The sequence below is a fragment of the Ctenopharyngodon idella genome, chromosome 17 (genome assembly GCF_019924925.1).
Source record: "Ctenopharyngodon idella isolate HZGC_01 chromosome 17, HZGC01, whole genome shotgun sequence".
Classification (NCBI taxonomy): Eukaryota; Metazoa; Chordata; class Actinopteri; order Cypriniformes; family Xenocyprididae; genus Ctenopharyngodon; species Ctenopharyngodon idella.
This window is the reverse complement of record NC_067236.1, coordinates 13,289,667-13,312,177: the sequence shown is the minus strand read 5'-3', so window position 1 is coordinate 13,312,177 and position 22,511 is coordinate 13,289,667. Positions and strand designations below refer to the sequence as shown.

Genomic DNA, 22,511 nt, shown 5'->3' with positions numbered 1-22,511 from the left:
AGGGAATGTACATCATGTTCAACACCACAAAAACAAAAGCATCAGAATCATTAGTACCGTACACAATGCCCACTCAAAGAAGCAGCATCCACTGGAGTGTTACGACATACAGTCCCCAAGGACCCCTTAAAATGCTAATATATGCACAGTGAGCACACCAAAACAACCAAGATGGTGTCATCCCTGACCTTTACAGACATTATTAAGACTAAACAGTTCAATATTAACACTGGAATAATGCATGCACAGACAGATATTATTAAAGCAGAGGAAACACTGTAGATCATGTTGAATCTGTACCTGACTAGAAGTCTTGCTGGCGGTCTACAGGTAAGATATTAAAATAAAGAGATTGTGTGTTACAGTGATTTTACCATGGGTAAGGACTGTTCTTATACAAAGTGGAATACTGTCATGAATATGGCTCCCACGGTTCATCCTCCGGACCGCCGGAGGGAGCCATCACCGGAATACTGATTCCCCACCATTCGGACTTCATTTCCCATGGGCCCTCATTCCTGGGACTGATTGCACACACACCTGAACTGCATCACACGCACACTATTTAAGCCACGCATACACACCACATCTTCGCGAAGTCTTGATTTGCTACGGTGATCATTTCTGAGCGTTATTCTGTGGACTGTTATCTTGTTGTTACCTGGACTGTTTATCTCTCGTGAACCCTTGCCGCCGGCCCCGAACATTGCCTGTACCCTGGACTGTGTTTGTTTGCCGCCTGCCTCGATCCTTGCCTGTGACCTGACTCTGATTCTCTGCTGCCTGCCTCGACCCTCGCCTGTCCCTGTTTATGGTACTGCTCTGCCCTTGTTTGTACTGCTGCTGTGTTTAATAAAGCTGCTAATGGATCCACACACTGTTGACCCATCATTACAGAAGACTTCGCCATCCAGCGATCCAGCAGCTTTGCTACAGATCTCCACCGAGCTATCAGCTCAGGCCAATCAGTTAGCGATGCACCACCACCAACTGAATCGCTTAACTTCGCTCACGGAGGAGCTGGTAAAGACACTACAGGGCCTACGCCTCAATCCCACCGAGGCCGCCACGCCGCCGCCCGCGGCACCTGCCACGCCAGTTTTCCCAAATCCTCCAGCCGTGAACCCCCGTCTGGCCTTACCTGAGAAGTTCGATGGCTCTCCAGCGAAATGTAAGGGGTTTCTTCTACAGTGCTCGCTATATGTCAATCAGCAGCCCTCTCTGTATCCCACCGAATCAAGCCGAATATCCTTTGTGTGTTCTCTGCTAACTGGCAAAGCGCTGGACTGGGCCACGGCTGTCTGGAGAGATGATAATTCCGTATTTCCCACATTCTCTGGGTTCCTGCAGCGATTCAGAGAGGTATTTGAACATCCCGTGGGGGGTCAAAGTCCAGGCGATCAGCTGCTCTCACTCACACAGGGCAAAACAACGGCAGCTGAATATGCTCTGCAATTTCACACTCTGGCGGCCCAAACCAACTGGGTGGAGGACACGTTGAAGCTGCTGTTCCGTCGAGGTTTATCCATGGAGTTACAAGCAGAACTCGCCTGCCGGGACGAGGGTAGCTCGCTAAATTCATTTACTGATCTCTCCATTCACATTGACAACCTGCTTCGCTCACGACGCTTCACACGAGTTTCCAGCTCAACGTATCAAAACCCCGAGCCCATGCAACTGGGTTACACCCCACTCCAGCCGGAGGAGAGAGAGAGAGAAGACGGCTAATGCACCTCTGTCTGTACTGTGGCCAGGCTGGTCATTTCAAAGTCAACTGCCCGGTTCGACCCACGCCCGTCAGTTCAAAAGCGGTGAGTTCCCTCATGCAATCCGATTACTCAACCAACTGCCTCAAAATTCCCGTTCAAGTCACCGTCAACAATCAAAGTATTGTCACCCAGGCTCTACTGGACTCTGGCGCTGCCGGTAATTTCATGTCTGACACTTTCATCAAAGAATACAATATATCACTAACCGACTGCCATTCTCCGTTGACAGTGGAGGCGTTAGATGGAAAGCCCATCGGAGGAGGAAAGGTGGCTTACATCACAGATGAACTCAAGTTACAAATCGGAATTCTGCACCGCGAACGCATCCGTTTCTACGTCATTCACTCACCTAACAACCCCATAATCCTTGGTCTGCCATGGCTTCGTACTCATAACCCACAGATCTCCTGGAAAGAGGAACAGATACTGCAATGGGACACCGTCTGCCATAAGAACTGCTTACAGCAAGTCACTCCATTACCAATTCAAACTGCTGAGCTGCAAGAATCCAACCCCGGGAAACTCGACATCCCCGCCGAATACGCCGACTTAGCTGTGGCATTCAGCAAACTGAAGGCTACCGAATTACCCCCTCACCGACCCGGGGACTGTGCCATCGATCTAATACCAGGTACCACACCTCCTAAAGGTAGAATTTTCCCTTTGTCACAGCCTGAATGAGCCGCTATGAAAGCCTACATTGAAGAAGAATTAGCCAAGGGGTTCATCCGGCCATCCACATCACCAGCATCGTCGGGATTCTTCTTTGTCAAAAAAAAAGGACGGGGGCCTGAGACCCTGTATCGATTACCGAGGCCTGAACGACATCACCATCAAATTTCGCTATCCTTTGCCCTTAGTGCCGGCCGCTCTGGAACAGTTACGACAGGCTGAATATTTCACCAAGCTCGATCTCCGCTGTGCATATAATCTCATCCATATTAGAGAAGGGGATGAGTGGAAGACTGCCTTCTCTACAACCACCGGCCACTACGAGCCCCTCGTCATGCCGTTCGGGCTGTCCAATAGTCCGGCAGTATTCCAGTCCTACATTAACGACGTGTTCAGGGACATGCTGAACCGCTGGGTAATTGTATATATTGATGACATTCTTATATACTCCAGGTCCCTGGAGGAGCACGTTCAGCACGTTCGAGCCGTCCTACAGAGACTCATTCAGCACCAGTTATACGCAAAAGCAGAGAAGTGCGAGTTTCACCGGACCTCCACATCCTTCCTGGGGTATGTTATCAGTAGAGAAGGGGTCGCCATGGATGACAGCAAGGTGCAAGCCGTACTCAATTGGCCTAAACCACGCACACTCAAAGAATTACAGAGGTTTCTGGGCTTTGCTAACTTCTACAGGCGGTTCATTCGCAATTTCAGCAGCATTGCAGCACCCCTAACCTCCATGACCAAACGTCAGACGTCGCACTTACACTGGTTCCCCGAGGCTGTCGAGGCATTCGAGGGGTTAAAGCAACGATTCACGACTGCACCCATTCTCCGTCACCCTGACCCTGAACGGCCTTTCATCGTGGAGGTGGACGCCTCCAGCACAGGCATCGGAGCTATTCTGTCTCAGCGCCAGGGCACCCCTGAGAAAATGTTTCCTTGCGCCTTCTATTCCAGAAAGCTATCGCCGGCAGAACGAAATTACGACGTGGGAGATCGAGAACTACTGGCAATGAAAGCGGCGCTAGAGGAATGGCGCCATTGGTTGGAGGGAGCGCAACATCCATTCACTGTACTCACCGATCATAAGAACCTAGAATACCTCCGCTCTGCCAAACGACTAAACCCTCGTCAGGCTCGATGGGCTATGTTCTTTACCCGCTTCCAATTCAAAGTGACTTACCGACCGGGTTCCAAGAATACCAAGGCTGATGCATTATCTCGACAGACGGAACGGGTAGAGCGATCTAATACAGAAGAGCACATTATCCCTGACACCCTCCTCCTAGCACCAGTCCAGTGGGACGTGATGTCAGAAATTACTCAGGCCAACGAACAGTCCGCTCCACCAGCTGCATGCCCGCCTGACCGTACCTTTGTGCCAGCTCCCCTGAGAGATAAACTTTTGCACCACATCCATGATCTTCCCAGCTCAGGTCACCCAGGTATCACCGCCACTCATCACCTCCTACAAGACCGATTCTGGTGGGATTCCATGCTTCATGACGTGACTCAATTTATCCACAACTGTGCAGCCTGTCAAACATCTAAAACTCCTCATCAAGCTCCTGCTGGTCTGCTCCAACCGTTACCCATCCCACAACGCCCCTGGTCGCACATAGCCATCGACTTTGTAACCGACCTACCCGTATCCCATGGCAACACCACAATTCTCACTGTGATCGATCGTTTCTCTAAAGCTTGCCGTCTCATTCCGTTGCCCAAACTACCCACTGCATTCGAGACCGCTGAACTGCTTTGTAACTTCGTCTTCAGATTCTATGGGTTACCTGAGGACATTGTGTCTGATAGAGGTCCACAGTTTACCTCACGGGTCTGATCTGCTTTCTTCAAGAACTTAAACGTTAACATCAGCCTCACATCCGGCTACCACCCAGAATCCAATGGTCAGACAGAACGAATGAACCAGGAACTCACACGCTTCCTCCGCACCTACTGTCAGAAGGATCAGTCGGAATGGAGTCGCTATTTGATGTGGGCTGAATACGCCCAGAACTCTCTAAGAAAACCAGCCACCGGAATCACACCCTTCCAGTGCGTCCTAGGCTATCAACCTCCACTGTTCCCGTGGTCAGGTGAATCTTCCGAGCTACCTTCAGTCAATGATTGGATGCGCAGAAGCGAGGAAACTTGGGATATGGCTCATCACCATCTACAACGCGCCATCAGAAGACAAGAGGTACAAGCCAACAGACACCGCCGACCGAATCCCCAGTACACCGTTGGGCAGTGGGTCTGGCTCTCTACCAGGGATCTTCGCCTAAGACTTCCATGCAAGAAACTCAGTCCCAGGTTTGTAGGGCCTTTTCAAATTGTCAAACAAATTACTCCTGTCTCATTTCGTTTAAATCTGCCTGCTAATTATCGTGTTTCTCCCACATTCCATGTTTCGTTGCTGAAACCCTCCGGGGGTCCGAGGGGGGAACCGGAGGGAGCCGAGGGCCGTCATCCCCCACCACTGACGATTGAGGGCGAGGAGGCTTACCAAGTCCGAGAGCTGCTCGATTCTAGGCGTCGGGGTCGGAGACTACAATATCTGGTCGACTGGGAGGGGTACGGGCCGGAGGAGCGATCCTGGGTCGATGCGGATGATATCCTGGACCCTGCACTCGTGGAGGAATTCCACCGGACGCACCCGGAGAGACCGGCCCCTCGACCACGTGGTAGACCCCGGCGTCCGCCTCCTCGCGTCAGGAGCCGCTCGCAGGGTGGGGGCTCTGTCATGAATATGGCTCCCACGGTTCATCCTCCGGACCGCCGGAGGGAGCCATCACCGGAATACTGATTCCCCACCATTCGGACTTCATTTCCCATGGGCCCTCATTCCTGGGACTGATTGCACACACACCTGAACTGCATCACACGCACACTATTTAAACCACGCATACACACCACATCTTCGCGAAGTCTTGATTTGCTACGGTGATCATTTCTGAGCGTTATTCTGTGGACTGTTATCTTGTTGTTACCTGGACTGTTTATCTCTCGTGAACCCTTGCCGCCGGCCCCGAACATTGCCTGTACCCTGGACTGTGTTTGTTTGCCGCCTGCCTCGACCCTCGCCTGTCCCTGTTTATGGTACTGCTCTGTCCTTGTTTGTACTGCTGCTGTGTTTAATAAAGCTGCTAATGGATCCACACACTGTTGACCCATCATTACAAATACCTAAAAAGCCTTTAAAGTGATAGTTCACCCCAAAATGAAAATTCTGTCATCATTTTAGAAAAGCAACAAGTCGTTTCAGAGATATAACCAAGCAGATCTTGCCCCCCATTGACTACCATAGTAAGAAGGCGAGGCGAGGTCTGCTTGGTTACATACATTCTTCCAAATATCTTCCATTGTGTACAGCAGAACAAAAAAAATGTATACAGGTTTGGAACAGCTTGAAGGCGAGTAAATGATGACAGAATTTTAATTTTTGGCTGAACTATCCTTTTAACTGAGGTAATATCTCTGAAATAAACAATATCACAAAAAAAATAAAAAAAATAAAATAAAATCATGATAGGGGACAGAAAATTTTCCCTAATGAAACGTATATAAAAGTTTGTTCTTGTCAATTTCTGTTTTGGCTATTTTAAAACTGCTTTAAAATCAGCTCATCTAATCCGACTTTAGAGTTATAGACTGAGACACTAAAGGTGAATATGAAAAGAATAAAGTATGACTGAGATTTGTTTTGGAACATTAATCATGCAGACAGTGAAACACTTAGATTCCCATACGTTCTCAGACTCGCAGGAATAAATTTAGAACATTTATTCTCAAAAAATACATGCTGCATGTCAAAATAACTGATGTTCACTTTGAAAAGTCCTAATTAACTTTGACAATCTGAATCTTGAGGACAAGCAATTTCGGCGCCATTAAAACACAAAGCTTGCATAAATTGTGCATTGTGCTGTGCTAAACGAAATAAGCACTAAAGAAGCAGCAAAATGCAAATTAATTATAAAAGAGTCCATGAAATCTGGTTTAGCCAATTTAAATGTGGTACGTGGAGTGTTTTAAAGATGCTCAAAATGAGAGTAAAACATTCACAGCACATCTTATGAAAGTCATTCTTATGCAGCCCACCCAAAACATTTATGGCCCACCCTAAAGCAAAACCATTAAACCCGCGCTAGACTCATCATCTGTCTTTATGGATCACATTGCTCAAAGAAATAGCCTTTTATCATACTGAAATCAACAAAACATCATTTCAACCAAATATAAAAAAGTTTTCTCAGTTTGCAAATTATGTGGTTGAACTTTTAGAGAGACTTTAATGTGAACTAGGTTCAGATTTTTAATTGCAAAATGAAATACATGGACTTTTCATTTTTGGGTGAACCACATTTTTTTTGTTTTTGTTTTTTGAAATCAAGCTTTCAACCAAAATATTTACAGTACACACCTTAACAATCATGTAATACGTTTTTTTGTATGATTGTTTAGTACATCTCTGACCCCTATTAATGATTATCTGCCAAATATCAAAAGTTAAATTCAAAAGGAAATTGAGATGGTTGTACAACCAGATAAAATATAAAGGTTTACTACAAAAGGGTTAAAGCAGTAACAAACACACCGCTTCTATCCCCTCGTTCTTTTTCATGACAAATTACTGCCAGTTTGTTCAGACCGATGTGAGAAGTGCTCATTAAGCTTGGCTTCATTGGACAATCAATCAATGGGGAACACAGAAATCCGCCACAGTCCACTATTCAAATCTCCTCGGGAATAGGAGAGAGAGAAAAAAAAACACCTTAAAAGGCACTGATTAGAGGACAACATGGAGCCGCTGTTTCTTTTGCGGTGGCTGAGAGGACAGTGACATCATTAAAGTGTCATTATAAAGACAACGTGTTGCTTGGATATGGTTATTGTGAGCACGTTGGAGGTGACACATGGAAGCATTTTGGTAATTGTGTGTTTGAATGTGCGTTATAGTTGAAGTCAGCCCACAAGTGACTCACAAGTGCCCTAAAGAGCATGGTTTCTATTGCCTTCCTTGGATGTGCGTATTAGCCTTAATGCGGACAGTGTGACTCAACCCTGAGTCCTCCAAACCAAAATGAAAATGAAGAATAGAAAAAGGTGCAGAAAAGAACATGACAAAGAGGTTTAGGGGGGAAAAAACAGTGGGTGGGCAAAACAAGGCTGCTTATAAAATATAATTGTACCTCTTTGAAAAGATGCCTTACAACTCCATGCCAGAAATTACAAAGAGTGATTAAATATTCACATATGTAAATAATAGTACGTTTTGCTGTTAATCGTATGAAATGTGTGAAGAAATGTCTGGATTGTCTCCCTTAAAAAATAATAATATTTAATACAAGCAATAAATATAACTAATAATTAACTGACTGAGTGAGTGACTGACTATTATACTTAACTAAAACTAAACCATAAAGACAATTTTGTGACTTGCAATAAAATAAAATATATATATATAAAAAAAAGAACTCATTTTATTTCATCTAATTGCCAAAGCAACATTTCTCAATTCCATTTAGTTTAATTTGATAAAAATATAGACACTGGAATAAAAAATAAAAACATTATCTAATAAAAGTGACAAAAACATACAGTAACAAATTTATTAAAACTTTAACTTACAAAATTAAAATACAAAAATACAAACTAATTCAAAATATTAAAAAAGTTATAATAGTATCTCAACGATACTGAAATAACACTGCCGACTGACTGACTGACTAACTAAAGACAACATTTTAATTTTAATTATTATTATTATTATTATTAGGACATTAAGATTTGATTTTAAATTGTGACATTTTCATGAGAATTAAGCAAACTTTGCCACTAAATTCTCATGAGCCTCTAAACATTTAGACAGATAATAAAAAAGGGAAGGAAAAACAAACAAATCAAAAAAAAAAAAAAAAAAAAAAAAAAAAAAAAAAAGGAAGCAGAAAAGCATTTTTCGTATTACAATGCCTTAAGGGCTTTTCATAAAAGTGTTGCCACACAAAGCTATTGAGATCCATATGTCTGCATTTAGCTGTCTGAGTGGACAATACCTGAGCCCTGAGGAAGACACAGTGGAAATGCTTGTCTAGGAAAACAAATCAACAAATTTACTCCAATCTAGAGTAAAGACCACCCAGCACTCAGCAGGCCACACGGACAAAGCAAGGGCAAGTCTCTAGTGTAACAGAGGTGATGAGAGGAACTGCTGGTCATCAGCATTAGTGCACTAATGGAAGCCTGTGTGGGAACACTATCTCTCTCTGTAGACGTATACTATGAGAAACAAGTCTTGGCAGGTTACAGCATATATAGGTGTAGAGTTGTCAAAAGTACCAACTTTGGTACCAAGTCGGTACTGAACTTTTAAAAATGTGACGATACCAGCATTTCCCCCTAGCATTTTGAGCGCTGTTGAGTTGATTCTTAAACACCTTTGATTGGCCATCGTGTTCACATGCTCAACAGATATGTCTGTGATTGGCTACAATGATCAATGCTTCAAAAACATGTTGTAAATCGACATCTTTGATGCTCTTCACTGAGCACTTACATAGATAGACACGGGAGCATTTAAAAACAGGCATCTAACAGCAGACCCCTAATATATCCGCTGATAGACGGATCCGCTGATAGACGCCTGTTTTTAAATGCTCTCGTGTGTATTGTGTGTAACAAAAAGTTTCCAAACATTGCATATCTCTGAGCAACATAAATATTTTTGATCAAACTGGTTAAATTAATAATTCAATGATCTGCTCTTTTCTCCCGCAGAAATTGTCACATCCCTGTTTTTTTTTGTTTTTTTTAAATAAATAATGCCATGTAATTATTGAATTAATATAAGGTCACAAAAGCTGCCCAAACGATTATCATAAAGGAATTAGTAAAATGCTAATGCTTAAATAGTTTTAGAGCAAGTATAGCATTTCACAACAGAACATGTAAAATTTTCAACTTGTCAACTTCCCTTGTATAAAATCTTATAAAGTATATAAGTCTTTTCTGTCATAGATAATAACGGAAGAGTTTAAATGAGTCATTTGTCCTCTTTCATGTGAATATGTGACAAAAACAGAGTTTATGCATGTTAGAGTGATTCACTCCACACTTCGGTGGGTGTCATGTCTGTATAAATGGCCCCTGGGGTGAACGCTGTAATGGCACACAAGTGACGTTAGCTCCCTCAATGATTGCTCTATTTTCTCAGTGCTCACATTGCTTTTTATTGTCTCTACAACCCCGAAGGGGACAGAATAAAGCGGTAACACCAACTGCTTTATCACCACTATCGCTGTTCACACTTGTGTAAGTTTATTTATCAAGCAGTTCCTCTGGGATGGTAATTAGCTTTGAGTCAGTGGTGGCCGCTGGGTTCCTCCTGATATTGGGTTTGTAAGCTGTAAGAAGGATCATTAAGCAACCGGGTCAGTGAGAAATGTACCTGTGTTGACCTTGGACGTGACCCGCGCCAAGTCAATCTGTCTAGGGTGGGGGACAGGAGCGGAGGGCTGGCGGGGACTGTTTTTTCGTCGTTCCGAGAGTTTGCTGACTTTAGAAAGGGGGGCAAAGATTCCTGGAGAGGGTCAGAGAAATCATTTTGTTAGCCACTGAGAACAGACAAGAAAACAAGATTTGAGTTGTAAGCTGAGAAAGAATTGAAAAACATGAAAACTGTCAATGCTTGAATGACATATGGCCAATATACATTGTAAAAATTACACAAGTGACTAGTTATGCTTAACACTGTCAAAACTGTCACAATCATTGCTGGTTAAGACAAATAATAAAAAATTAACATGTAAAAGAGATTGCTTGATGCTTTTTAAAGTTTTATCTGGTTACCTACTTAGTAAACATTGCCCTTCACTAGTAATCAACTCAAATATCTAGTTAGTTAGTTATGCTTATATATATGGTCATATCACAACTGTCATATTTATGGCGGGTTAATACAAACACTAAGACCAACACAGAAGAGTCAAGATTCCTTGGCACTCTATTGTGTTGCCACCGGTTAACTAGTTAGTAAACACTGCACTCACTAGTTAACTAGTTATGCTCAAATATTACTGTAAGACACTTGTCAAAGTTGTAGCTTGTTATGGAGAAGACACAATCCATTCCTTGGTGCTTTGTTGTGCCTGTTTAGTAAAAATCTTGCTCACTAGTTAGCCGTTACCTAGTTATGCTTATATAGTGTCAGATCACAACTATTATATTCTTAAATTCAGATCAACACAGAAAAGTTCTCTCTCAAACACTCTATTGTATTGCCTCTGGTTAGATAGTTAGTAAACATTATGCTCAATAGTTATCTAGTTGGGATCAAATATCACAGTATCACATTTGTCACAGTCTGGTTAGCTGCTTAAGACAAAATTCTGATTAACATGAAACAGACATGATTCATTCTAATTGTGTTGTCCCTGGTTAGCTTGTTGGTAAACATTACACTCACTAGTTAGCTAATTATTTAACATTACTCTTTGCAAGTAACTATAATAAGAGAAAACCATGTACATTTAAACTCTTACCATGTTTAATTGGGCAGGTGAAGTACTGGACGCCAGCTACTGATCCATCATTCTTGCCCACTGGTTGCTGAAGCTCCACCCCAGCCCAAAGACCACCAGCAAACTCGGTACTGCCGCAAAACCGCAGAGTCCCGACCTTATAAAACAAACCAGAGGGTAGAGTAAACTAAGATTTACACATTTCCTTAATTCATTCAATCACGGGACCACAAGAGCATCCTGCAGGAACACTTTAGCAAACAGAGGGGAGGCTCTGTGGGGACAGCGTGAGAAATAGTTTTCTGGCCGCGTGGGCTGCCAGGGTGATAATACATGTTCAATAGACCCGTTTCATGCTCTCTTTATCTTGCTCTATACTCCGGAGGGCAATGAAAAGTGATTACTTATTTATTCCAGAAACAAACAAGCACATTCGCACAGAGAGGCACATATTTAGGCTCGTTCGTCCGGTCGCCGGAGAGCCGACCTTGTTTTCTTATGCGCCGACATTCATAAACAGGCAAATAAGCTTGTATAAAAATAATGTTAAAAGTAAAATGGGGATCAAAGAAAGCCAGCGGCGTCAAGGATCCCTGAAGATAATGGGGTTTTGATTAGCCAATCTGCAGATTCTCAGCACTCTGCTCACTTTAGTCCCAATGTGGTGAAGGATTCCATTAATGGATAATTTGGTGTGTAGGTATGTGAGTGTGAGAGCAGGTCAAAAAAAATTTAAAGGAATTATTTCTGCAAGGACAAAGCAGATGAGTCTGGTCTCTTAACTCCTTTAGTTTTCTGACCCACTATTATCCTTACCCACTGCAAACGGGTTTGAGAGCCCCAGCTGATTCACTGACCATTACTGATGATGTCACACTGGGCATGCAGGACAGATTTGATTGCGTGGCAGCTTTAGGATACCATTCGGTGACATTTTAGTTCTTTGCTAGGAGCAGTGCATGAAGTCATTTCTTTCTGACAACACTCATTTTACGGAACATTGTGTGGGGGTGCACCTGTTTCTATTAAATCTGATTTCTCAACGGCTTCAATCAATATCAATCACAGCAAACCTGTTATGTTCAAACACTAGTATCTGTAACCCCTGTCCTTACATTTGATGTGAGGACCAGCAAGCACTCACATTTCCTTGATTTTTGAAGCAGACAGATGAACATTTTTTTTTTCCCAACACACACACACGGTGCACCTATCATGAGGACATTCCATATAGGCATAATAGTTTTTATACTGTACAAACTGTATATTCTACCCCTCTACATTAACCCTACCCCTCAACCTACCCATCATTTTAATAAAACATTGTTTAGTATGTTTTTAAAAGCCATTTTAATTACCAAAAACCATCTTTACTTTGTAATACTAGTGTAATACCCATGTCATTATACAAATTTGTGTCCTCATAAATCATATAAACAAGCACACACATTCGCTGGGTTTTCATGTTTCATGCAGACTTTCTATGGACATAATGCTTTTTATACTAGATGAACTGTATTGTCTATCTCCTAACCCTAACACAACCATCATACAAAACATTCTGCATTCTTACATTTTCAAAAAATACAATTTAGTATGATTTATGAGCTGTTTTCCTCCGATGTCCCCACAAAAATCTAAAATTTCAAAACATTTTTCCCCACAACATAGGGAATACATAGGGTGTGTGTGTATATGTACACCTCGGCCACACAAAAAAAAGCTGTTAATATATAAATTTTAGGATGGATGGATGGATGGATGAATGTTCATAACATTATGCAGTACCTTTTGACCAGCAATGACAACTTTGTCTCCTAGGTGAAGGCCCATACTTGAAAGCTGGGCACGAGCTTTGTCCGAGAGGAGACCAGGAGGTCGGGCAGGCAGGAGAGGGAGAGGAGCGTCCGGCCTGGGGAGGACCTCCTGCAGCAGTGTGCGCAGCTCTTTAACCTGGACTGCGGCATCAGCTATTTCCAGAGGCATCTCTAGAGGCTCTGGAACAACATCAGCCGGACACTGGCCCTTATCATTCTAAAAAGGTAAGACAAGTAACACACTTTTTAAAAGGTTTAAAAAGATGCAAGCATTTCTGTAAAAACATACATCCTAAATGAAATAGTGACAAATTAATGGACAAAACCAATATCTTAGAAAAGTGTTGGGCTACTAGAAGAGCATCATAGAATCAAAGAATAAAGGTGATCTCTCAGAACAACTTTGTATTGATTTGCAAGATGGATTTTCCTTTAATTTGTCACCCATCTGTATATACCACAAATACCACATGCCTTTTTTAGGAAGACTGCTTTGTAACTGCAGCTAACAAGCAACTCATAATGTAAAGTATTTAAGCTGCAGTCAAGCAAGTCTTTTAAAAAAGCAGTTCGATTCACTACCAGCTACTAACACAAAGTGTCTAACTAGATTGAAGCTATTTAAGGAGAAACATCTTTTTAATTATACAACTGATTGTATTTTCATGACGATCTTAATTAGGATCACAATTAGGATGGCTGCCTCAAACTCAAACAAATAAATCCACCCTAAATAATAAATATATAACTAGACTGGAAAAAGTGTATTAACATCAGTGTTTTAACTCTAAATGTATACATTTTTAAACATTCTATTATTTATGTATACGTTTACAATTGTTTGCTAATTATAAGCCAGCTCGTGTGGTTTTTTTAGAACTCTTGTCATAGCTCAATGCTTACCTATCAAGAAGAAAATTAGCCAACTCAGTCTTGTCACACATCTCCAGTATTTATTTAATATGCCTCTGGTCATAGAGCTTTTTAGATAGATGCAGAAGATGGATGCCAGTTCATTTGCTGGCTTCCATGACTGCAATATGCTGTGTTTTCCACCAACTGGCAACCCGGGGTGTCGAAATACCATTGCGTAAAATTGGCAGTGGGCTGGATCACACAGACCAAAACAAAAACAGACATTCCAACACGGAACACATATTTCAAAGTAGAATAACTGGCTGTATCATTGTTTCAGAGAAACAAGTATTTGAACTTAGCATGTTTTCTACATGTAAATCTCTGCAAACATAATATGGCATTTTATGTTTTAGTACAGCAAACAAAAAATTACATACAGCACCTTTAAGAATGGATTTGTGCCCAATGAGAGAGGTACGTGAGCTCAAGTTTATTCACATAATGCATTTACCACACGCTTGTAATGTCAGTTTCGATTTAAATAATTAGTTTAGGTTTAGTGTTTACTTATATTTTTCATTCTAGTTCTGCATTCCATTCAATTTAAAGCCTAAGAGCTCAAATACAACATTATAAACTTTATAATAATAAAAAATAATTTTGTTTTATTTAACAGTGTTGTACTTTATTTTCTCAACAACACAATTTGACCTGGCTTATTTTCTGGAAAAATCCTGCAGTTACACTATAATACCAGGGCAAGTTAAACTGAATCACTGAATGCCAAGATATGCCAGGCCAAGTTACACACTAGATGAAAATGTTCATCAGGATGTCACATCAGCCCCCTCCGGCCAAACAGCTCAATGCTTGCACTGCAGCACAGCTCAACGCCATTTTTAAGTGTATTGCAGAGCCAACTGCCTGAGTAGTGGACTTCTCGTGCCCTTCTGTTTTATCCAACAATGTGTTGTGGCAGCTACCGAGCTGGAACCAAACACAGAAGATGGCCAAAACAAATGCATCGTCCTTGACATGGCTTGGCTAGCGAGCAGTAACTGTGACTGTTTTGTTTTTCCTCAGCCCATTGGCTCTCTGCGGGCTTTAGACTTAATGTGCTTGCCCATTTCACCATGCTCATTAATATGTGGGTGGGGGTGTCCATGTTTGGGACATTCATTTTGAGAGCCTCTCATCACATCAAGAAAAGCTGAAATGGTTTGATGCACCACTCATTTCTTAGACGGCAGGGTGAGTTGGAGTTGTTTTCCATCTTTAGACACATATAAATGTACAGCTCCAGACAACTGGAAACTAACGGCTCTCAATTTCTAATGGGATCATAGATAAACAACACCGCTGGGTGATGTTGTGCCTCATGCAGCTCCATATATCAACTTAGTCTTTTACTATCAGAGCGTGAGGCAATAGCACTAGGGAGCTACCTAACTAGAAAGCATTTTAAAGGGTAAAATAAAACCGTGTCCTAACTAGCCGTGACGACGACACGCAATGATTCTATTTTAGAAACGGTTTCTATTTTTCTGCGACGTCGCGGCTGGAACAACACAAAAAGTATGATAATGATAATCTCAGGTACTGTTTATGTGCTTTATTTGATGTTAAAAGTGGCTAATGTGAGTTTGAATATCATTTTGTGTCTTTTATAGCCGTACTGAAAACAACAATGGGCAATTCACCTCAGATCTTCACAATAAATAAAATGAAACAAGAGCATTCAAACATTCAACTGCACGGAGCTTGCTGTGAGACTCCGCCCACAAGCTCTTCTGATTGGCTGTGATTTTTGATTGACTTTATCACATCTCATAGTTACGTCACGTCTGGTGTGGACAGAAAAATTGTGTTGCTGGAATCTAATCGCATCGTGTCTGGTTAGGACACGGTGTCAGTCTCTGATGTCCCCAAAGTGTGTATGTGAAGTTTTAGCTAAAAAAAACCCCACAGATAATTTTTTATAGCATGTTAAAATTGCCACTTTCCGGGGGTGAGCAAAAACGCACTGCTTTTGTGTGTCTCTTTAAATGCAAATGAGCTGCTGCTCCCAGCCCCCTTTCAAGAAGAGGGCAGAGCTTCAAGGGCTCATGCAACAACAAAACAGGACAAACTCACGCACTGAAAATGTCAGAAACTGTCATTAGTGGTGTTCAAACTTAGAAGTTCGAACCGGAGTCGGACAATGATGCATACAGAGCCAGAGAATATATGCTGCATGGATATAGAACAGGCATAGTTTAGTTTAATTACGGTTAAGTTACAACTTATGTTGTCATCTTGCTTTTATAAAATGATTCGTACAGACATAAACGATTTTAGGTATATGGGGGCTCATTCCCTTCAAAAATAAAACCAATCCACTGCTTCTTCAGTGGCTCTGATTTTGGGAGTACATGAAGACTGTTATGTTCACTCTTACATCAACAACAAAACAGTTGCTTATGAGACATTCTTGTTGCTACAGCTGCTGGCGGACGGTGTACAACTTGCTCAGGGCGTGGTCTATGTTAATACTGAGTCCGTCATCAGTTGTGGGTGGGGCCTAGGCATTTTGTGACATCACAAAAGGCAGAATCTGCAAATGGCTTGTTCTGAGACACTGCTTATGATTTATGGGGATTAAAAAAAGAGGTGTGGGTGGATTTTTACCATTATAGGGTGGTTGTGTACACACACTGCCAACACACATTTATGTTTAAACACCATGTAAAAGTGAATTTTGTCCCCTTTAAAACGTTAGTTCACCCAAAAATTAAAATTCTGTTATCAATTACTCACCCTTATGCCATTCCAAAACCATAAGACTTTCATTCATCTTTGGACTACAAATTAAAATATTTGAGCTTCTGCAAGAACCAAAGAGTTTTGTTCTTATGTATCAAGCATGTATGGTTGAGCTTGGTTTACTGAGTGCTCTCTGTATGTTTGCTGGTTTCTTTTCAAGGTTTTTGAGAATGCTGAAAGCTCAAGGAAATGATCTATTTTGTCATTTGCCTAATTTGGATGGATTCTTACAAGTGACAATTAAATTTGAACTAAAATACTGTAGATTTTGAAGGGACGTACAGCTTTTGACATTCTAATGTTTGCATTTAGCATTTTTTTTTTTTTTTTTTTTCACATTGTTAGCTTAGCAACATGCTAACTTCAAACTTTCCAATGTGGAGTGGTTGCCTACTGTATATAGAGTGTTCCAAATCAGTCACTTATGAAGCCCAAAGTATACTAATATTTTCACACGTATGCTAGTGTATGCATGGAGTGCACGTAATGTAAATTTCAGCTACATGCGTACCTTTTGCGCGCAGCCAATTTATTCTAACCTAGCTTATGTGCCTTGAATTTGCACTAATTAGTTTGTCCACAAACTAGCAACACTTGCTCCAAAAAGAAACGGAGTAGACAGAACAACAACAACAACAAACTACTGTAGACCGCAACAACAACAGACAGTAAGTGCCTATATTAGAGGGTTAAGAAATACCCACAACTATAGCTCAAACACTGGACAAGGATAAAACTTTCTAATGTGCATGTGTCGACTCTCTGTTTTCATGCATGCTATCAAATGAAGTATACTTTGAAATAATGTTGTCAAAAGTACTGCCAATCACAGACGTATCTGATGAGCGCGTAAACACAATGGCCAATCAGAGATGTTTACGAATCCACTCAACAGCGCTCAAAGCACTCAAAGCGTCACAAAAAGAGGTGTTTACGAATCCGCTCAACAGTGCTCAAAGCATCACATTTTTAAAATTTCAGTACCGACTTAGTAACGAAGTCTGTATTTATGACAACACTACTTTGAAAGGCTATGCATTTAGCTGTACGTATATGCTAGCGTTGGCGTCAAAACTGAAGTACAAACGCATGTAGACAGCAAGGCAGCAGGTTTTGAAAGGTTCTGAGTGCTTTTCTACAGGTGATTCTCTTCGCACAAGACTGCAAATTGTGCTTGTGCACTCACAAAAACACACACACATTCCCAAACCTTCACTTTGATCTTTTTTTGGCTGAATTACAGAAAACCGAAAGGCTGTGACTCTGTTCGTCAATCCAAACCAAAAGATGGATGGTGTAGGCGAACAGTGATGGGAGATATGCTGACTGTAGGTCTGAATGTCCTGACAAGTGGTACCCTTCAAACCTGTGCTTAGGTTATATCCTCGTCAGCTAAAGTTAATGTTGAACTACATCCAAAATGGTGCTGCATAAATGTTTATCACCATCACCGTGACAGGAGTTTGTTAGCACATCTCAGCATGGGTGCAGTTTGGAGAAGTCCTTTGGAGAAATGTCAATTGCTATGTCCTTAGAATAATTTATACAATAAACAGAGGTTTATATGGATTACTCATTTTCTAATTTATATGTCTGTACAGTGAATCATGCATAAATACAAAAAGGCATAAGTATATGCGCATACATGTACAAACACGCACACTCTGTGCTGAGTCATCATTTTAAGTCACCAAATGAAAGCATCTTCTGTTCAGCAGGCCTGAGGGGTTTGCTAATGATGAAATGATGCTCAGAAGATAAAGTTCAGCTCAGCGTTGGCATGGCCACAGCAAGCTGGAAAATACAGCAGCATTATTTTTTTCCAAGAGAATTAGTGTGAAACAGCTCATTGCCTCAATCACTGCTTATGTAATGCAGGAAGTTCCACTAATTATTCAAAGGTGATATTCGATAATGTGCCTCTGGTATCAAAGAGCAAACAACAAAATTATATTTCCTGAAACTGAAGCTGACATCTTAAAAAAAAGGTTCAGTCCATTTCAGTGCTCCCTTAATATTGAACCTCATTTCCACTGCATAAGACTGCACCCTAGTGGTTAACAAAAGCATCTGCAGAAAGGATCATAACAGCTTCATGTCTGTCAGATGAAGGATGACTCACTGATATAGTAATATAACTCCACTAGCAGGGTATGAAATAATAATGTAAGAGACAAGGGATGGAAAAATATCTGAACAACACTATTCAAAATTGTCAAAAGGATCACAATGTGCAATATAAAAAGTTTTTGGCCAGCGTTTGCAAAGCAAAACAGGTATAATTGTGTGACAGTGTGCTTAAAGACAGTGAGCAACAATAGTTTGGCATTTTCCAAACTCCTTCCCCACATATTCTACCTTTGTTTCCTATTGTCTCTGTTGTTGCTTGGCAACAAGGCGTATTTTTATGGCTGAACCTCAGCTACTCCAGAACGTTCTCCACTGACACAAAAGTGTGCCAAGCCTGTTGTTACAACGTTATCAGATGATTTGATGTTTGTTCCACACACTGACGATATCTCTATTAGGGTGTCGGGTAGGGAACAAAAACCAAGCTAAAAAAAAAAAAACATCTCCTGACTGACGAGCAATGGACACATGCCCAGAGAAAAGCACTGGCAACAAACAAGCCGCACTATGGCAGAGATAACGCGGAGTAAAATATGAAGGATGGAAAACTCTGGCTGCCTCACAACATAGAGAAAAAAACAGCAAAAGTCGAGCATCTCGCCAGTTCCTATTTTATGTTCTGGCAGCAGAGCTGATAAACCCTTTACATGCAAACAAACCACTCTGACTAACGCCCGACTAAAAGGCCTGCTGAACTGAAATGCATGCATTTTACAAAAGTTTAAATAATATCAATAATTCAGTGACATCTGCTGTTTGTGAGGAGAATGACCCCTGGCAGTGACGCTCCGCGAGTGTAAAATGAGTTCAGGGAGAGAAATAAGCATGGCTAATTTACTGCTGTGCTGATGGGACAAACTGAAAGGGAAATGATAAAGCTGGCTGTGAATGTGTGAGTATGTGCGTAAACCTCACCTTGTGTGCCTACTTACTCCATCTACCTGTCAGTCTATCAGTCTCTATCTATCTATCTATCTATGCCTGTCCATCTGTCCATCTGTCGACAAGAATACATTTTGTGCGCAAAAACAAAATGAAAATAATGACCTCATTCAACAATATCCTCTCTTCTGTGTCATTCTCTTACGCTGTTTACATTCAGCGCTTCCGGGTTCTACGTCAGAACCCCGGCTCAGTATTGGCCGACGCTGTTCACGAGAGCAGCATGACGCATGCGCGTGATGCTGACGCAGGAGCCGGCCAATAGTCGTGTTCAGACATAAACACGGAAGCACTGCACTGCCTGTACTGCGTCAACTGCTTAGGAGAATGACATAGAAGAGAGGATATTGTTGAATAAAGTCGTTATCTTTGTTTTGTTTTTGTGCACAAAAAGTATTCTCACCACTTCATAAAATTAAGTTTGAACCACTGCAGTCACGTGGACTATTTTAATGTCTTTAGTACCTTTCTGGACCTTGAAAGTGGTGATTATATTGCTGTCTATGGACCAGTCAGATACCTCTGGGATTTAATTAAAAATGCCTCAGTTTGTGCTCCGAAGATGAACGAAGGTCTTACGGGTTTGGAACGACATGAGGGTGAGTAATTAAAGAAAAATACATTTTTATTTTTAGTATCAAATACAATCATTGTTATCAGAAAATATACAATTACTTTTAAAGGGTTAGCTCACCCAAAAACGAAAATTCTGTCATTAATTACTCACCCTCATGTCGTTCCACACCCATAAGACCTTCGTTCATCTTCAGAAAAACAAATTAAGATATTTTTGATAAAATCCGATGGCTCATGAGGCCTGTATTGCAAGTTAATTTAGCAAGTTAATTTAGACTTTAATGACATTAATGTTTTGAAGCGACGAGAATACTTTTTGTGTGCCAAAAAAACAAAATAATGACTTTATTCAACAATATTTCAAAATACTGTTCATGAAGCCTCGAAGCTTTATGAATCTTTTGTTTCGAATCAGTGGTTCAAACAATCTCAAACTGCCAAAGTCATGTGATTTCAGTAAACAAGGCTTCGTTACATCATAAGTGTTTTGAAATTTCAATGGTTCACGTGACTTTGGTTTGATACACGCTCCACACCACTGATTCGAAACAAAAGATTCGTAAAGCTACGAAGCTTCATGAAGCAGTGTTTTGAAATCGCCTTCACTAGATATTGTTGAATAAAGTCGTTATTTTGTTTTTTTGGCTCACAAAAAGTATTCTCGTCGCTTCATAACATTAAGGTTGAACCATTGTAGTCACATGAACTGTTTTAAATATGTTTTTAGTACCTTTCTGGGCATTTTAAAGTCTAAGTTAACTTGCTCTCAATGCAGGCCTCACGAGCCATCGGATTTTATCAAAAATATCTTAATTTGTGTCCTGAAGATGAACGAAGGTCTTATGGGTGTGGAACAACATGAGGGTGAGTAATTAAAGACAGAATTTAAATTTTTGGGTGAATTAACCCTTTAAATATTTCATTACTTTGCAGTTTTTCCCCTTTGTGCTACAGGAAAGTAGAGAGTAGACAGTATAGTAAAGGGGAGGTAAAGTTAAGGGAAACAGAGCATGACGTAAACCAGTTTCAAACTGGAGTTCCGTTGCATGCAAGCATGTGTACTCTCTGTGTCACAGCTCCAACATATTTGCTTTGTTAGTAGCCATACAGAAAATCACAAACCCTAAAAGCGGGGTTGGCTCCCAGCTCCAGCAGACACTTCACTGCAGAGGTGCACAGGTTCGAGGCAGCGATGTGCAGAGCAGTGCCGAAGTCAAAATCACTGCAGGTCGCATCCACCTCTATAACCCAACAGATCAAATACGGACATCGTCACACATGCACTGGCATTTGCCAAGAGATTCAAATTAGGATTTTTCCACTATCTCTCCTCACCTCCCGGCTGTGATGCCTGCAGAACAACTCGGATGAGAGGAGGAACGTCGAAATACGCGGCGTAGTGGAGAGCGTTCATGTTGGTCCAACGGCTGCGTAAAGACGGCTCGGCTCCCAGCGACAACAGCTGACGGGCAAAACTGGCTGCACTCTCAGCGTCACCTGCAATCAGATTTGATTCTCATATCAGTTCTCATATCACTTATCACAAGTGCTTTTCCAATGATCTGTCCTTGAGTTTTCTACTGAAACATAAAATTAAAGAGATTTTTTTTAATAGTGAGCATACAGTATGAATACACACTCACCTATTCCAGGAGCTCCTGCCTTGCAGCAGTAGTGAAGCAAAGTCATGTCAGTAAGACCATCTCTATCATTGACACCACAGCCTCTCTTCAGAATCTACAGAACAAAGCAAATCTCATTTGAATGAATACAGAGCAAGGACATCAAGCTAAAGATTTCATGCTGACAGAGACACACACACTGTCTAGAAAGATAATATTGCAGTTCACAGAGCCTGACACTAAACGCAGGGTGGGGGAGTGTGTGGGTATGTTTTATGACAGCTGCAAGAAAACGTGAAATTAAAACTGACCCTGTTCAGTTGAATAAATGTCCCTGGCCTTGTTACGCACAATTCATCAGTGCATGTTATTCGAAAGAAAAGAAATGTTTTCACAATCTTTCATCGAAATGTAATTACATGCCTCTGAAACATTTTCAGGAAAAATAAATATACCAATTAGATTTTTACATGTTATGTACACTACCAGTCAAAAGTTTGGAAACATTACTATTTTTAATGTTTTTAAACAAAGTCTCTTATGCTCATTAAGGCTGCATTTATTTCATAATAAATACAGAAAAAAACAATAATATTGTGAAATATTACAATTTAAAATTGTGGTTTTCTATTTTAATATACTTTAAAATATCATTTATTTCTGTGCTGCAAAATTTGAATTTTCAGCATCATTACTCCAGTTCAATGTCACATGATCCTTCAGATATCATCCTAATATGATGATTTGATACTCAGTTATCATCAATGTTGAAAACAGTTGTGTTGCTTAATATTTTTTTGG

The 22,511-nt window shown here is 41.1% G+C and overlaps 1 protein-coding gene across 4 annotated transcripts in view; it reads right to left on the bottom strand.

Moving 5' to 3' along the window:
• zgc:103755 (uncharacterized protein LOC449988 homolog) overlaps positions 1 to 22,511 on the bottom strand; it is a 55,778-nt gene that overhangs the window by 20,913 nt on the left and 12,354 nt on the right. For all 4 annotated transcript variants that reach the window (XM_051869309.1, XM_051869310.1, XM_051869311.1 and 1 more), the window contains exons 4-9: positions 21,732 to 21,825; positions 21,424 to 21,585; positions 21,211 to 21,329; positions 12,752 to 12,997; positions 10,985 to 11,120; positions 9,892 to 10,023 (exon numbers count right to left, since the gene is read on the bottom strand). In XM_051869309.1, the coding sequence (XP_051725269.1) occupies positions 9,892 to 10,023; positions 10,985 to 11,120; positions 12,752 to 12,997; positions 21,211 to 21,329; positions 21,424 to 21,585; positions 21,732 to 21,825 (889 nt within the window). The remainder of the gene's footprint in view (positions 1 to 9,891; positions 10,024 to 10,984; positions 11,121 to 12,751; positions 12,998 to 21,210; positions 21,330 to 21,423; positions 21,586 to 21,731; positions 21,826 to 22,511) is intronic.